The sequence below is a fragment of the Terrapene carolina genome, unplaced genomic scaffold, assembly GCF_002925995.2.
Source record: "Terrapene carolina triunguis isolate 2854851 unplaced genomic scaffold, T_m_triunguis-2.0 Scaffold838, whole genome shotgun sequence".
Taxonomy (NCBI): domain Eukaryota; kingdom Metazoa; phylum Chordata; order Testudines; family Emydidae; genus Terrapene; species Terrapene triunguis.
The window spans coordinates 2,362,764-2,379,102 of NW_020665189.1; the positions used below are offsets into that span (position 1 = coordinate 2,362,764).

At 59.6% G+C, this 16,339-nt stretch overlaps 1 protein-coding gene across 2 annotated transcripts in view; it reads left to right on the forward strand.

Annotated features, from left to right (window-relative positions):
* The window catches only part of FCHSD1 (FCH and double SH3 domains 1), a 24,494-nt gene extending 9,495 nt beyond the window's left edge, over positions 1–14,999 (forward strand). Inside the window, exons 5-20 of one of the 2 annotated variants that reach the window (XM_026660868.1) lie at positions 3,796–3,940; positions 4,073–4,209; positions 4,533–4,596; positions 4,867–4,995; positions 6,405–6,527; positions 6,799–6,894; positions 7,050–7,166; positions 7,477–7,581; positions 9,760–9,921; positions 10,150–10,278; positions 10,535–10,618; positions 10,972–11,149; positions 11,726–11,931; positions 12,846–12,942; positions 13,325–13,392; positions 13,986–14,999. In XM_026660868.1, coding sequence (XP_026516653.1) covers positions 3,796–3,940; positions 4,073–4,209; positions 4,533–4,596; positions 4,867–4,995; positions 6,405–6,527; positions 6,799–6,894; positions 7,050–7,166; positions 7,477–7,581; positions 9,760–9,921; positions 10,150–10,278; positions 10,535–10,618; positions 10,972–11,149; positions 11,726–11,931; positions 12,846–12,942; positions 13,325–13,392; positions 13,986–14,051 — 1,906 coding nt within the window. In that variant the 3' untranslated portion in view covers positions 14,052–14,999. Of the gene's footprint in view, positions 1–3,330; positions 3,941–4,072; positions 4,210–4,532; positions 4,597–4,866; positions 4,996–6,404; positions 6,528–6,798; positions 6,895–7,049; positions 7,167–7,476; positions 7,582–9,759; positions 9,922–10,149; positions 10,279–10,534; positions 10,619–10,971; positions 11,150–11,725; positions 11,932–12,845; positions 12,943–13,324; positions 13,393–13,985 lie in introns of both variants that reach the window. The other variant, XM_026660869.1, reaches the window with a different exon arrangement.
* Positions 15,000–16,339: the final 1,340 nt, after the last annotated feature.

The window sequence follows — 16,339 nt, forward strand, 5'->3', positions numbered from 1 at the left end:
GCAGGGGGCGCTGTGAGGAATGGGGCAGGAGCGCTGGCTGTGGGGAGGTCAGAGCTAATTCAAGCCAAGAATGTAAACAATGGGGCCTGCAGTGAGGTTCCTGAAGTCTTTGTCAGGTGCCTCCCTGCATGTGCAAGTGCTGAACCAGCAGGAGGTTCCTGAGCTCAACACTGACAGTCTGGCTGGTTCTGTACATGGACTTGGCAGCCTCACTCTTGGCCCCATTTTAAACGTCCCAGATTTTCGGCCAGCAGGGAATTGTGCCGGGGGGCTCTCAGCGGGATGGAGCAGCACTCGAGCAGCGGTGGTGCTGCATCCCAGCTGCACCGGAGCAGAGACTCCCAGCCCTGCTGCGGAGACTGGCCTAGCTATGGCAGCTGATCAGCGAGGAGGAGAGAGAGTGCATGTGGGTGGGTGCAGGGGGCTAGATCCCAGTGGAACAGCGCATGGGGGAGAGGCTAGATTCTTGGGGTGTCTGTTTTGGAGTGTACATCCCCAGGGGTGTCAGGGCAGAGGGACATGGGGATGTCTGGGGTGCAGGGGTGTCTGTCATGGTGTAGATCCCAGAGGGGGTGTGGCTAGGTCTTGTGGACGGGGTGGTGTCTATATCAGGGTGTAGATCTACGGGGATGTTGGGGAAGGAGGACAGTGTAGCTAGGCCTTGGGGCGGGAGGCACCTGCTAGCTAATGCTGCTAGAGTAGAACCTCAGCATTTTCCCTGCTGTTCCAGATTCCCCTACCCTGGTGGGAGCTGTTGTGTAGAGTTGGCTGCAGGCATTTCACCCTTGTATAGCCATCATGGGTCCTTCTGCCATTGCTAGCCCAGGCAGAGCTGGAGCAGTGCTAGGCCAACCTTGGGGAGAGAGCTGTGAATGCTTGGTGCAGACACAGCCTTTGTGACTTGGCCGTTGGAATTTCTTGGTACTGAAAGTGGACAATTGTCTTTCTGCCCGTTTGAACTGGAGAGGGGTGTCATGCTGTCTGGAGGCTCACAACACTGAGTGCCAACTGAAGGCAGACTGTCAGAAACAGGGCAGACACCCCAAGCTGGTGGTTTGTTCTATAATTAGATTTCACCAACTCCATAACAACTGTGAACTCTTGGATCACTGTACCAGTCTCACCATGAAGTCACAGACAGTCCCCTCAGACTCTCTAGTCTATGTTGCTACCCAGACATGGTGGACTTAGTGATAAATGGTCACTTACACCAAAAATCACAAAATATTCAGATTGCTTCCAGTCCCAAGAGATCAGTCACTTACCCCCAGATCAACTGGTACTGTAGGTCTTACACCAAAGACAACGCCAGTAGCCAATCCTGTAATAAACTTTCCTAGTTAATAAACCTTTAGATAAAGAAATTGGTTATTTGCAGGTTGAAGCAAGCAAATGTACACACAAGTGAGTTACCATGTATAATTCCTAAAAATGACAGAGATGTAGTAATCTGTCCATTCAAAATGTCTTTCTGGGCAAACCCAGGAATAACCCTGGAGGATCTCTCACTTCAGTATAGTCTCTCTGGCCCTGGGACTGTTTGCTTCAAGCAGCAAAGAGATGGTAATTTTTCCTTGTGAAGCATTTTTATATCTTCTTTCCTCAAAAATCAAGCTGATTGCAACAGTTCCCATGCAGGTCCCTTCTTCATGGGATGTGGGGGAAGGAAAGCACTTAGTCTTTGAGCCTTGACCTCATACAGTGGCTCCTTTGCGTTTAATGAACAGGATTTAACATTTTGTTAGAGCCCATCGTTTGCATTACACGAGGCTTTTTCCCTGTATGGTGAGTTACACAGTCACAGGTTTACAATGCAGATGCTTGCTATCGCTTTATAACCTGGGGCATAGCTGAGTGAGGACAATACATGCAGCATCCTACAAGCATTTTATAAAACACTAAACATGTTCTTATCAACTTCACATCTAACATCTATTTTGATGATGCCAACATCCAGGGAAGCAAGACTGGTTTCTAGCTATGCATTTGTAAGTGTTCAGCAAGGCCTAGGACCCTGGCACAAGCTGCCAGCATCACAATGGAATTCTTCTTCGCTTCCCATTCCCCAAACAGGCTGTGTGGCATTGCAGTGCATTGTTAAACTTTGCCATGTTTCACCCCAGAGGTGACTACATTTACAGAACGAGTGATACCTGTGTGAGAGTCCCTTATCCACCACGAAAATTTAGCTACTTCCGGGGTGAAACGCGGCAGAGTTTAACCATGCACTGCAGTGGCACACGTGTGTGTATATGGGAGTGTGTGTGCATACGTGTGGCGTTCTTGAGAGCTTTGGTATTCTAGGGGGAAGGTGCTCCCACTAAACACTGTCCAGAGCTATTTATTTTCTGGTATACGAGAGGGGCAGTGGAGAGCAGAGAGGTTTTCACCTGGGAGATATGAGGGGCAAGAGTCAATGAGGTAGAGAGATGCAGGAAGCTCAATACAGGCAATAGGAGTTGCAGAGAGGAGAGATGTAGGGGCCACCCCTAGACGCATGGTGGCTGAAGTATAAAGAAAAGGGAGAGAAGACCTGTTGGCTCATTAGAGCAACCCACCAAGCAGTGGTGGATTAGCTACAGGGCCAGTTGAGCCCATGCCAATTGGGGGGCCCTGGAAAAATGGGTGCCCCCGTGCCCTGCTCTGCCCACACACCCAGTGCTCCTGCTGGGGAATGGGGTTGGGGTGTAGGGGCCTCCCCAGCAGGAGCACCCTGGCAAGCCCCCGTGCCCCAACCTCATTTCCCCGGCAGGAGTGCTGACGAGAGGCGGCGGGGGGGGGGGAACTGCAGGTGAAAGGGGTGGGGAGTGGCCCCCACTTGCTCTGGCCCAGGGCCCCTCAAAATGGTAATCTGCCTTTGCCCCCAAGGGCTTTAAAATGGGGGCTCTTGTCCCCTGCATTGTGGTGCCTGCTGGGAGCCCAAGTTTGAGGATTGCACCTCTTCCCGTGTGCGAGGAGGGCAGCCCGGGTCTGAAGAGCTGGGGCTTGGGTGGGGATGAGGAGGAAGAGGTACAGGAGAGGAAGGCTTGGAGAGGGTCTTAGCACATGGGAGGGCAGGGGTCGTGCTTCAGAGGTGGAGATGTCCTGCCTTGCTGATGGAGCGCATGTGGGGAGAGAAGAAAAGTCCAGGGCCAGAGAGAAATCCAAAGCTACTGAGTGGAGGCCAGTGGGAGGGGAGAGCCAGGAGCTGGAGTGGGCATGAGGGGAAAGGCAGCTGGGGAGGGAGCTTCCATAGGCCATGCAGCATTAGGCCATGTCATGTTCTGCAGGGGCTGTGGAGAAGCACGTGGGGGTGCTTCGTGCTGTAATGACAGGGTTTTTTTGGGTCAGACTTTCTGGGCAGCAGTGTGAGATCCTGAGGGACAGGGCTTCCCAACCCAGCCGGACAGCAGCGATTCTGCCAAGGCCTGCAAGCATGGCCAGTCATTAGCGGGGCTGATGCATGATGCGGCTGGGGCTCAGGCAACTCAGGCGGGTGGACAGAAGCTTGGGAAATGGCTTTGCCACTTCCAGAGGTAGGGCTGGATAATGGCCCTGAGATAGATCTGGGACTGCACATCGGCAGAAACCCAGGGAAGAGCCAGCTGGGCCAGGCTGTGCACAGCACCCAGGGCTCTCCATTCAGGTTCTGGGAGCCATGGGGTCCTTGGAGCAGGTTGGCCATCCAGGTGCAATGGGGGAGCTGGGGCAGCCCCTGTGGAGACGGGGGGGCGGGAGACAGGGCCAGTGTGTGGGAGAGGGGCTGCTCTGCTCCATGGGTGCAGCCAGGCTTCCTCCGGTGTCCGTTCCCTGCAGGAGTGCCTTTGCCGTCTGGAAGAGGGCGATTGACAGCACGGTGTGCGCCGGGCAGGCCCGGGTGGCAGCCTCGGAGAATTACCGCAGCCTGAGTCTGGAGGTGGCTAAAACCACCCGACTGTCCAAGGAGCACCTGCTCAAGAAGGTACAGTCTGTGTGGGGGGAGGAGAGACGGGGGTACAGGCCCCAACCTCCTGCTCTTCAAAGGGGCTTCCCAGAGCAGGGGGCAGGTGCCAGGAGGGCTGGCTGTGGGGCTCACACCCCCTCTCTGCCCCAGAGCACGGAGCAGCTGCAGAGGGTGCAGGCAGAGCTCCTGGAGACGGTGAAGGAAGTGGGCAAAGCCAAGAAGCGCTACATGCATCTGCAGCGGGTCAGCGAGGTGGCCAAGGAGAAAGCGGCTGATGTGGAGGCCCGGTGAGTGAGCGGCACTTGCTCTGTGGGTAGGGGCGGGGCGGGTCTGTAAGGGCATCTGGTAGAGGGCACCATGGTGCCTGGGGCGTTGGTCAGAGGGTCCCAGGGTGCATGATCCCACTGTATCCTGGGGAGGGGGAAGGGATCTCCTGACCACCCACTTCTGCCTTTGGCTGCACCCCATGAGAGCAGGGTGCTCTGTGGGGCCTAGAGAGAGCTCCCACTGCAGGGGTGGCTCCCTCAGTGTGGGGCCAGTGTGCCTGTCTTGGAGGGGCCTGTGAAAAGGGGAAGCTACCTGAGCACTGATGGCCATGTCCCTTCTGTAGGCTCCGGAAGAGCGACCATGGCATATTCCACACGAAGGCCAGTTTGCAGAAGCTCAGCACCAAGGTCAGAGTTGTTGCAGAGCCTCTGGCCGAGGGGTCCTGGCGGGCACGGTGGGGAAAACATGGCGCTTCCTGTAGGATGTGCTTTGAGTACAGGGCCTGCTGGGAGACCCCGGGACACCATATGAGGGGAGGGCAGATCCCTTTGAGGGAGGGGCTGATCGTGGGGAGAGGGGGATGCCGGGGCTGATCGGGGGAAGCCCCGCAGAGGGCACTGGGCAGCCGGCCATGCCCTGCCCCATTACCCAGGCCGTGCTCTGTCCCCCACCTGCAGTTTTCTGTGCAGCTGGCCGAGAACTCGCAGCAGCTGGTGGTGGCGCGGAACGAATACCTGCTGACCCTGGGAGCTGCCAATGCCCACCTGGGGCACTACTACCACGTCGAGCTGCCTGCCGTCATGAAGGTAGAAGAGCCTCACCCTGCAGCCAGCTAGCCAGCCCTTCTTCCAGCTGGGGCACTCATGCTCCTGCCTGCCCTAAGGAGCCAGTCTAGGGGCGGGAGGTGGACTCCAGTGACTAGAGGGGAGACTAACAACCCTGAATCCTGGGGCTGTTCCCAGCTGTGTTGCTGCCTCGCTGGGTGCCCCGGCCCCTCTCTCTGCCAGATTCCCTAGGGCAACAGCATCCTGGGGCCAGTGGAGGTTCCCTGTGTAGGCCACTGAGGAGGCAGGAGCCTCTTAGCCCCGCCCCAGGAGGGTGGCAGAGCTGGGAGCAGAGGCCTTGCGTGGTGGTGGGCTTAAGGCCCTGGGATTCCAGGTTTGCTTTGGAAAGCATCTGCTGTGCAGCTGGAGCTGGGCGAAGGCCCCTCCCTCCTGTTGGGGTTCCCCCGAGACCTGAAGCCAGGCCATATCTGCCTGCACCCCCCAGTGTCTGGGGCAGTGTGTGGATTTTCTCCCATGCAGCTGCCCCCTGGGCTCTGCCTTTGAGCATCAGGGGGTGGTTCTTGGCGCAGAGGGTTTGTTGCACTTACCCACCTGCTCCCAGGCTGGGGATGCAGCGCCCGCTCCTCTCTTGCATGTCAGGCATGGCAAAACTGTTGTGATTCTGGGAGGAGAGGAGTCCAAGGTCGCTGCCAATGGGCAGCCCCAGCTCTGTGTCCAATGGGCAGGGAGGAACGTGTTCGTCATTTGGCGCGAGACTGCAGGTGGGCTGAAAGAGATTCCCCAGCACTACAGCAGCCTCGCTGGCAGAGGCTGGGACTGTGAGCTCCCCTCAGCCAGCCCTGCTTCCCACAGCGCGCCCTGGTGAGTCAGGCTGGGGCTGGAGTAGCCAGGAACTCCCCCTACAGCCAGAACGCCTGCCCTGCTTCCCACAGCGCACCCTGCTGGGGAAGGCCAAGGGCTGGGAGATCCACACAGGCTCATGCTGTGTTGAGACAGTAGCTTAGGGGGAAGCCCTGCGTTCCCCGAGTGCAACCCTGTCCAGATAGCCAAGCAGCCGTCTCTTCAGTTCTTTCCAGAATGTCCCTTGGGGCCGGCTCAGGAGCTGCAAACCATGGATCAGCCTGAACCCACCTGAAGCCCCGTGCACCTCTGACCCGTTTCTCCCCAGCTCCAGCTGGCCTGCTTGCCCCTTCCCTGAGCAGACTTCACTCCAGCTGATCCCGTTGCCACTCACTGGCTGCCTTCTCCACTGGCAGTAGGGGGCTCTCTTGTCCTTTTAGGAGCTGTCCCAGTTTTCCTCTGGTCTGTGTGATGAGTTCAGCAGAGCTCAGAGGAGGACTCTTCTCTCCCGGGGGCAGACAAGGGCGTTCCTGGGGAGTCCCGCCAACCCTGTCCTCCCCCCAGTAACTGGCCTGATTGTGCTTTTCCAGACCCTGGATGGTGACCTGTACGAGCGGCTCGGGGACCACCTGACTCTAGTCAGCCAGACAGAACTGGAGGCCTGTCACGCCACGCAGGAGCGGTTTCGGGGGATCCTGGAGGCCTCCACACAGGTAACGGGATCTGCCCTGCTTTTCAAGGAGGGGCCAATCCCATCCCATATCCACATCTTGTGTAGTGCTGGCTGTTCCCACACCCCCACCTCCTGGCATGGTGCCATCCCCCAGGCATGCCTGTGCCCCTGCACCTGGCTTGGGTGTGGACTGCCATGGGTCATGGGTTCCTAGTGACCAAGCAGTGGCTTGGCCCTGGCTGCCCCTACCCCAATCCCCTCCCAGGGCCCCGTGTGCCGCCCCGCTTACCCTCCCCCTGTTGCTTCTACAGGTGTGCAGGGAGCAGAGCCTCCTCCTGTTCCTGCAGGATAACACTGCCTTCACCCCGACTCCTGAGCAGCAGTTCCAGCCGTCGGGCGCTGACCAGGTAAGGCGGGAGGCCGGGCTTGCGCAGCACTGGGGACAAGGGACTCCCTGTGCGGAGCTCCCCCAGGGTGGCACCAGGCAGCCGGAGAGGTGCACTAGGGCCCTGTCTGAGGGCTGGCGGCAGGGTGCGCTCTGACTTGTGATACTCTGTCCTAGGCGCGCCTCCTGGAGGCGAGGAGTGGCAGCGCTGGGGAGAGCGGGCTGGAGAAGGAGGCGCGGCGCTGGGCCACCCGGGCAGCCAGAGACTACAAAATAAAGACTCATGGCAAGCAGGTGAGTGCCCAGGGCTGCCCACTCAGCCCCAGCCCCGGGTTCATCCCAGAGCAGAAGGAGCATCCTCACTGCCAGGCTTGTCCTGTGCCTCCAGGGGGGGACGGATCCACTTCTCCCTGCCCCCAAACAACCTCTCTACTCTCGTGGGGCATGGCCAGGGGGTCTCTGGCCTCCTTGCGGGGAGGTGAGGGCAGGCCCCAACCCAGTGCTTCTGGTCTCTCTCTGGGGCGGGGTGCTGGGGCCAGTGAAGTCGTGGTGGAGCTGCAGCCCCCGGCGGCAGTGGGGCTCAGTCTGGCCTGGGCTTGTGCAGGTTCTGCAGAGGATGGAAGCCAGGAGGCAGCAGGCCCCTGAAGCGGAGATGCCTGGCATGGAGAGGAGGATGGAAGAAGTGAGCGAGAATATCCGGAAAGCAGAGGTGGGTCTGGCAGGCGGGGGACAGGTTGGTAGGGCTGCGTGTCCCTCTGGCTACTGGTTTTGTTCCGTGTGCGCCCTGTATGCGCCACCTGTACTGTGTCCACCAGTTACCCACCCTCCGCTCCTGTGCTGCTGCTCCTGTTGCTGGCCAGTGCCCCCGGCACTGCTGCTGCTGTTCTGCCAGGATTTGTGCCAGCAGAGCCCTCCCTGCAGATGGAGTGGGAAGGACTGGCAGGAAGTGAATCCCAGCAGCAAGAGGGGGGCAGGCAGGCTGGATAACACAAGTTCCCGACACGCCATGCTCCTGTGGCAGATGCATCGGGGCCCCACAATGCACAGACAACGCTGTTGATAATGCTGCAGCACAAAAGCGCCGTGGACAGAATGTGCTGCTTGCCACGTGTGTTGCTCAGAATCAGCAGGATGGCCCTGGCTTTCCCTCTGCCCCTTAGCAGACGCGCTGGTCTGGGATTACCCGGCCATGAGCTCTTCTCAAGCCAACAGAGCAGCCTTGGGCTCTGTCCTCCGGTCTCTGCTCCACATGCAGCATTGCACAGTATCTGAATTGGCTTTTTCTTACTCTCTTATTTGTAGGGCCTTACCAAATTCACACCCATGAAAAACGCATCATGGACCGTGAAATCTGGTCTTGTGTGTGCTTTTACCCTATACTATACAGATTTCATGGGGGAGACCAGCGTTTCTCAAATTGTGGGTCCTGACCCAAAAGAGAGTTGCAGAGGGTCGCAAGGTTATTTTACGGGGGTCTCAGTATCGCCACCCTTACTTCTGTGCTGTCTTCAGAGCTGGGTGGCCAGACAGTGGCGGCTGCTGACTGAGGGCCCAGCACTGCAGGCAGCAGCACAGAAGTAAGGGTTGCAATACCATACCAGGCGCTGCTGCTGGCGGCGGCTCTGCCTTCAAAGCTGGGCTCCCTGCCAGCAGCCGCCACTCTCCAGCTGCCCACCTCTGAAGGCAGCACCACAGCCAGCAGTAGCGCAGAATTAAGGGTAGCAGTACCACAATAACCTTGCAACTCCCCCACATAGGTGCAGGAACTAGGGGTTCAGGGGGTGCTGCAACTTGGGGCTCCGGCACCCAGTCCTGCACCTGGGGCTTTGCTCCCGGCCTCAGGTGGGCGGGGGGGTGGACGGGGGCAAGGGGGGCTGGCTTTCAGCACCCCCACTTTTTAAAATGTTCCAGCGCCACTGCTCCCCCACACAACTCCTATTTGGGTCAGGACCCCTACAATTACAACACTGAGAAATTTCAGATTTAAATAGCTGAAATCATGACATTTACTCTTTTTAAAATCCTATGACCGTGAAATTGACCAAAATGGATTATGAATTTGGTAGGGCCCTACTCACGTCACTAGCAACAGCCTGGCCCGGCATCTCTAGCTCCTGCCGTGTATGTGGCATGCATCTGAATGACTGCCAGCACCTGCATGCTCTGCAGACTCTTAGCCCTCTGTGCAGCCCACTCTGGCCACAGTGAATGACAATGCTCGTGTAAGGGCAAATCTGGTACGCCTAGTCCCCTATTATTCTGTTATACTTCATCTAGTCTGGGTCGAACAGGGTCCGGGTGTATTTCACACGCACTCATAGATTCCAAGGCCAGATGGGACCATTGGAATCATCAGGCTGGCCTCCTGTATAGCACAGACCAGAGACCTGCCCCCCAAATCTTTCGTAGAGCAGAACTCTTGGAAAATACATCCAAGGGGGTTTGGAGGGGTGGGGAGGGGGGGCTGGAGGGGCAGGGGGCTGGAGGACCGAGGGACTGGAGGGGCGGGGGGAGGAGCAGGGACAGGGCTATTCCTTGGAGACACAAGTGGAGTTGAATAAAAACATGATTCCAACTTGAACAAGACTCAAGCCCTCCCCCTCACCCCCACCCCATTAGGGTTGCCAACCCTCCTGGATTGGCCGGGAGTCTACTGGAATCGGCCTCGATCTCCTGGTGGCTATTGAAAGCAATCCGGGAGATTTTAATAGGCCACTAAAAGTCCGGTCGGTTTGTTGTGATTAGAAAGTTGGCAACCCTACGCCCCATGGCTCTGGTACCAGCTGATGGTCCCTGGCCCAGCCCTGCTGGCTGGCTGGGTGCCCAGGCCCGTGGCAGGTGCTGAGGCCTGGGCTGACTAGGCGCTTGCTCTCCCTGTGTCCCTAAGGTCAGCAGAGTAAAGGCTGATGCCCGACTGGTATTGCTGCGCCAGGCCGGCCTAGACGTGGACACCTGGCTGGCGGGGGCCATGGGGCAAGTCCTGGAGGAGCTGGAGCAGGAGCGACGGCTGAGCGAGGCCCGCAAGTCGGACAAGGAGTCGACTCCCACGGTGAGAGCTGCCCCTCCACTTTTGGCTTCCCATCCGCCCCTGAGAGCCCAGAGCACCCCTCCCGCGGGGCAGAGCCCTCTGTGCCAGTGGCTGGGAGGAGCGGGGGCATCTGCTGCTGGGGTGGCCTGGGCCAGGAGTGTCGCCTTGGTCCTGTGGTGGCCCCGTGTGCCCAGAGAGTGGCAGGGCGACTGGGTGCGGGGTGCTCTCTCATGCTGGGTTTGTCCCCAGGCAGAAGAGTTCGATCTGGCAGAGTTTGACGATTATGACGACAATGAGGAGCTCTTTGAGGATGCCGGTCCCTGCCCTGGCACTGCCCGCATCTACCCATCCACTTGCAGGGTGTTCTTCGGGTACCAGGTAAGGCCCCCACCCCAGGGACACAAGCCTAGCACCCAGGAGCCCTCTGAACCGTGCAGTGCTCTTTCAGGGTGCTCTGGGTGCTGAGTGAAGGGCCCTGTGCCCCAGGCTGGAGCAGTGCCTGCTGGCAGTGGGTTCTCTGCTCCCTCCCCCACCCCAGGCTGGGGCATTGCATTCCTCTAGGGGCTTGGCAGCCGGGGCTGGCTGCAGGGAGCACTGCTTCCGACTTGTCCCATGGCTTTTGTCCCTTGTGCAGGCCTGCCAGTCTGACGAGCTGTCCATCCGCCAGGGTGAGGAGCTGGAGGTCATTGAGGACGGCGATGTGGAAGAATGGGTCAAGGTGGGCGTGGGGCAGTGGGGATGTGTCTATGACGAGGGAGGGGAAGAAACACAGTGGGAACGTCCCCTTCCAGCACAGCAGCTGGCTAGTCTCCTCCCTCGCTAGAGGCAGCGCTGGAGAGGGCTGTGGATGCTGGCTCCCTCGGGCCTCCCTCCTCCCGGGCACTGACTCCCTCGGGCCTCCCTCCCTCCCGCGAGCTGGCCCATGGCCTGGACCGGGGAGCCTGGGGGTGGCTGCCCTGGGTTCTCATGCAGGAGTTTGGTTGGCTCAGGGCTGAGTCCTTTCTGCCTGGCCCCGGGAGCTGGCTGGGTTCTCCTAACTTGGCTTCTCCTGCCCTCGGCGGCTGTCTGCAGGCTCGGAACCAGGCGGGGCAGGTGGGCTATGTCCCTGAGAAGTACCTGCTGTTCCTGGACGCCGTGGGGAGTGAGCGCAGGGCGCTGACCGGGAACTGCCAGGAAGGCCCCTCCGAGACCGCCTTGGAAAGGGAGCTCACTAGCATTATGACCATGGACTTGGTGCTGGAGCCAGGAAGTATGTGGCAAGCCCTGGGGCTGCGTGTGGGTGCACTGGGACAATGGGGCTGTGTCCGCATGTGGGAAGAGGGGTGCCCTGGGCACATGCAGCTGGGGAAGGAGTTCAGTTCCCAGGGTCCGTCCCTGGGTGACTGGGGACCAGTAGCTCTGCCTGCAGCGTGGCTGAGGGGGGCTGGCTGCTGGCTTGGCCATAGGACTGGGACCATGAGCTCGCTCCTGCCTGACTCCCCCGGGACCTATGGCCAGCGCTTCCAAGAGTGGCCTCTGATGCAACAGGCCTGCCATGGGGCATGTGCAGGGCCTGGTTCCTGGGGTGATCGGTACCCGCAGCTCCCCCTGACCTGCAGAGCTGATGGGGGCTCCCAGCACCTCTGAAAACCCCAGTGCCTCCAGCTGGGATCAGCATTTGCCTAGTGCCCCGAGCTTTGGCACCTCTGCCTCAGTGTCCCTCAGTGTCAGCAGAATGGGCTCAGCCCATCCCATGCCGGGTGAAGGCTTTTCAATGTCTGTATGTGCTGAGCAGCTGTGTGCCCGGCTGGCACCAGCTCTGCCTGCTCTCTCTGGCTGCCTGCAGCATGGCTGGTGCGAGCCCTCTACGATTACGAGGGGCAGAGTGTGGAGGAGCTGACCTTCCCCGAGGGAGCCATAATCCGAGTGCTCCCCAGAGAGGAGGGGGAAGTGGACGATGGCTTCTGGAAAGGGGACTTCAACGGGCGCGTTGGGGTCTTCCCTTCACTGGTGGTGGAAGAAATAACTGGAGTCATAGGAGTGGCTGGGCAGGTTGGTCTCCACTTCCCCCTTCGCCGTGCTCGGGCTTGGCTGTCTGTGTCCCCCTCTCCAGGATAGACTGACAGAGAGACAGGCCCCAATTCCCAGCATCGTGCCAGTGGCTTAGAGCAGTTGTAAGGGCAGACAAGGGCTCCCTGTCCCCAGCCCTCCTCAGCTAACATGGCTGCTGGCAGCTGGCTTCAGAAGTACTGAAGTTCCCTAGTGTAGACAAGACCTGTGTTCCCTATTCCTCCCAGGACCAAACCAGGGTGTGGATTGAGTTCCCCTATACGCCTAGGAGGGGGCTCTGCCTTGAATAAAGATTCCTTTCCAGGCTCTGCTCCAGGCTCATGGTCACTGAATTCCCATGGGGAGACTCTTCCCCTAGCCTGGGGACTTTGTCTGCGCTGGGCTGTGGGTGTGTGGGGCAGGTGATGGAAGGAGCCACTCTAGCCTGAGATGGGAATGGACTGCTGAGCCGGGGGGGGGAAAGAGGGGACCAGTAAATGGCTAGGAAGGTCCTAGGAGAAGTAGGTGTGGACAAGTTGTTGGTGGGCTATGGGGAGTGTTGAGGGAGCTGTGGAGTGAGGTTGGGGGCTGCAGTGATTGGGATGTGTGGCTGGGATGTTGGGGGTCTGATGGAAGCTTCGTGGGGCACACTGGGGCACTGGAACTAGGGGTGCTGAGCGTGCAGCAGCTTGAAGTAATGGCAAGTGAATGCCTGGCTTCCGTCATGCACAGGGTTACAGTTCCATGGCTTTCAGCACCTCCTCTCTAGAAATTGTCACAGCACCCCAGGTGGGTGGGAGGGGCGTGCGGGGTCTGTGTGAGTGGGGGCACTCTAAGGAAGGTGGGGGGGGGCAATTTCTGTAGTGTGAAGGCCCCAAAATTCTTTAATCGCAGCCTGCCTGTGCTTATATTTCCAGGAGCTCCCATCACCATCTCCTCCGGCCTTCTCCCCTCCGGTCCTTGTGCCCAGTGCCGGGCTGGGTTCCCACCCCCTTCCCGAAGTGCTGCTGGGAGGTGAGTGCCTCATGGAGTGCTGGCCTCCCAGATGGCTCCAGGGCATTGGCATAAACAGGACACTCAGAAGGGGGCAAGACTAGGGTTGCCAGCTCTCCAGAATTGTCCTGGAATCTCCAGAAATTAAAGATGGTCATGTGATGAAACCTTCAGGAATACTTTCCCTAAGCAAGACAGCAGGCGTTTCCTCTGTGCAGGAGCCCCCGATGGCAGCTAGAGCCGCTTGGGGTGTCTGTGTTGTGGGGGTTGGGGGGATAGGGAGGGAACTGGTGAGGGTGAAAAGAGGCTGGGCCCAGCATCTGGGGGGTCCCTGCTGGGCTGGTGTGCAGGCATGTGGAGAGCAGCCTAGTGTCCTGCCATTAACGCCGGTCTGTGTTCCCAGCCTGCAGGCAGGATGGTGCAGTCAGTGGACCCAGCTCTCCGGACCTGGGAGCAGCACGCATCCGCCCGGTAAGAAGCGTTTGCAGGCACAGGATGAATCACGTCTGCCCCAACCAGGGGCTCTGGGGCTGGTGCTCACAAAGTGGTGTATGAGGACAAAGGCTTCCTCGGGGGAGGGCCATGAGCCTGCCTCAGCTCCCAGCAGTGTCACCCCGTTACCTCCCCCCAAATGTCCAACTCTCCTCACCCTGCTCCGTGCTAGCACCACAGCCATCGTCCAACCCTAGTCCCCCCAGCCTGTCCTCTCTCCCCTAGTCTCCCCCAGCGAGTCCCTCCTTACCCCCTGCCTCTCCATTGTGGCTCCGCAGTTTGAGGGCCTGCAGCCGGGGATCTCTGCTGAGCTTGGAACGTAAAGCACAGTCCTCCTGTGGGGACCACAGACATTGCTGTCCCTCAGCCTGGAAGCTGGGGAGGGGCCCCCCGTAATCATGCCTTTGCCTGGGGCAGCTTCTCCTTTCTGAGGGGTGTATTCCTGCTCCCCATGTGCCCCATGCGTGGGGAGGGAGGGTGTGGAGATGGCACGGAGCAGGGACGCGTGGGTGCAGTGCAGGGGCCTTGGCCCCTTGTAATCAGTATCTCTCTTTCTCTCTCTCTCTCTGCAGCTGCGAGCACCGCCTCCACCCCCTGCTAAAGCCCCAGAACCCGAGCCTGAACCCCGCATCAGCTGACGCTACCCAGCTGGGAGCGCAGTGTGTCACCCGAGCAAAACTGCTGCCACCGACTTCGCCACCCAGTGGGTGCACTGGCTTCCTACTGCTTCAAAGCCTTCCCACTCCTCCCTGGCCGGCAGCAGAAATCCGGGGACAGTCCCACGGCGGGTATGGGGGTGCTGGAGCTCACCCCTAGTGCGGCAGAGAGCCTGATCAGCAGCCCAAGCTGCCTCTCTGCACCCCAATGGGCTGATCATTCTGGAGGAGTCCTGGGGGAGCATAGTCCCAGGGGAGTGCAGAGCACTACCGAATGCATGTTCCTCACTGCCCCAGCGCTGAGGGGACTGGACAGTGGGTCCCCCATCCCAGGAGACCTGCAGCGGTGGGATGGAGAAGCACATCTGCAGCCACTTCCCCTCCAGGCAGCTGCCAGCAGGGTGCTCCCACCCCTAGGCTTGGAGTGGGAAACGCATCTGCCAGGAGGCTGGGGGCCTGTAGCCAGTGCTGTCTCCCTCCTCCTTTCACTGCCCACTTCCAACTGGCTCTCAGTTCTGCCAGACCCCCTGCCCCTGTCAAGTGCTGAGCCAAGGGGCCCCTCCCAGCTGTGGGCATGTGAGGGTTAATCCTGCTCTTCCGGTGCGGGGTATCTAGCATCTCTTGCGCCCATCCTGCCCCTCCCTGGCTCACCTGCTGCTAACTGGCATTTCTGCACATTCCCCTGAAAGTCACCGAGAGACCTGCCCTGTGCCCCGTCCCCAGAGCAGGGCTGCAGGTGAGCATGGGGCAGGGCGGGAAGAACTGCACTGGGTGCCAGCGCACTGTGCCCCTCTTTCTGCTGGGCCCAGCAGCGGCTGCTTCTGCTGAGCCGCTGTGTGTTCAGGCTGGTCCCTGGCTGCCTCGGCTGCCCTCCGCCTGTGCTGGGGATGGCCTGGTCACTGGGCCCCAATAAACAGATTTCATTCTGCACGTGTGCTCAGCAACTTTAATGGTTTCAGCTTGTCTATTTGCAGTGGGGTTAAACACCAAAGCCAGCCCCCAGCAGCTGGGCCGCGCGCTGCTCTGGTCACCACTAGGCTATAATACACACCAATGTAGCTACAGGGAAGCTGCTTCCATCCTGCTCTGGCCACTTCTTCCTAGCTAGGCTGCGGAGGGCAGGCTGCTCCTGCCCCTCTGCTACAGGGCTGGGTGAAAGCCACTTCCCCACGGTCTGTCCCAGGCCATGGCCCATGTCCCTTGCCATGGGGCCACACAGCAGAGCTGGCCCAGGCAGCTCCTGTCTGCTTGTTGGGCAGCAGCTGTGCAAGGAGCTGCTCAGAACAGGAGATGGTGCAGTACCAGCTCTGCCAGTCCTTGGCTGGTAGTGGTCTGGGCAGTGCCCCCTGCCAGAGGTGGTGACTGACTGTCTCAGCTTGCTCTGGTGGGGCCATACGCAGACAGATCCTGCCTGAGCTGCACCAGATGCTGTGCTCTGCATGGCACTTAGCTCTCCAGGCAGGGGCTGGTGCAGACACACTGCTGCTGCCATGCTGGGCTTGGCTTGCTGGGGCTGCTCACAGCAGCTGGCGCTGGTCAGTGTGTGAATCCTTGCCCTGTGCCTGGCATGGGCTGCACTATCCCAGCTCTGGCCCCTTTGCACTCACTAGCTGTCTCAGAATGGCGATTCCTAGGGGGGCACCCGACCCTGGGCTGCTGGAGACAACAAGGATTATGCTTGAAATGGCAGAAGCTAGGAGAGGGCAGAGCAGTTCTTCCAGGGGGTGAGCTCCAAACTCAGCACCACGAATGACTCAGAAGCACTGGGCCCTGGGTCATCCCTTTGGGAGGGCATTGCTGAAGCACCACGGCTGCGATGTGGAGCTGGGACTGGAGCCCAGTGTCTATGGCTCAGACTGTCCCTCAAGCCCCAGGGTGAAGCGCAGGCCTGAACCGCTCTAAGTGCCCCAGCTAGGCAGGCTCACAGAGCGGGCGTCCTGCCCAGTTGGCTGGTGGAGCTGGGAAGATCTGTATAGCAGCAGGGTGAAGGTTGCGGAGCTGGGCCTGCCCAGCGCACCAACTCCAGGCTCATGGGGCTGGTGGTTTCCTACCAGTGCCAGTCTGGCTGGGGAAGTGGAGGGGTTCTCCAGAGGGCCTGCACTCTGAGGGAGGGCTGATGGGGGGCTGGGAGCTCAGGTGACTATTGCCGATGGTTATGAGTCTGTTACCAAGTACAGTCATTTGTTTAATGAAGCAGCACATCCATGCGTCGCTCTGGCCATGCCAAGCGCAGTTTAGCTCTTCTGGGCCAGGGCTCGCCTCTAGGGCCC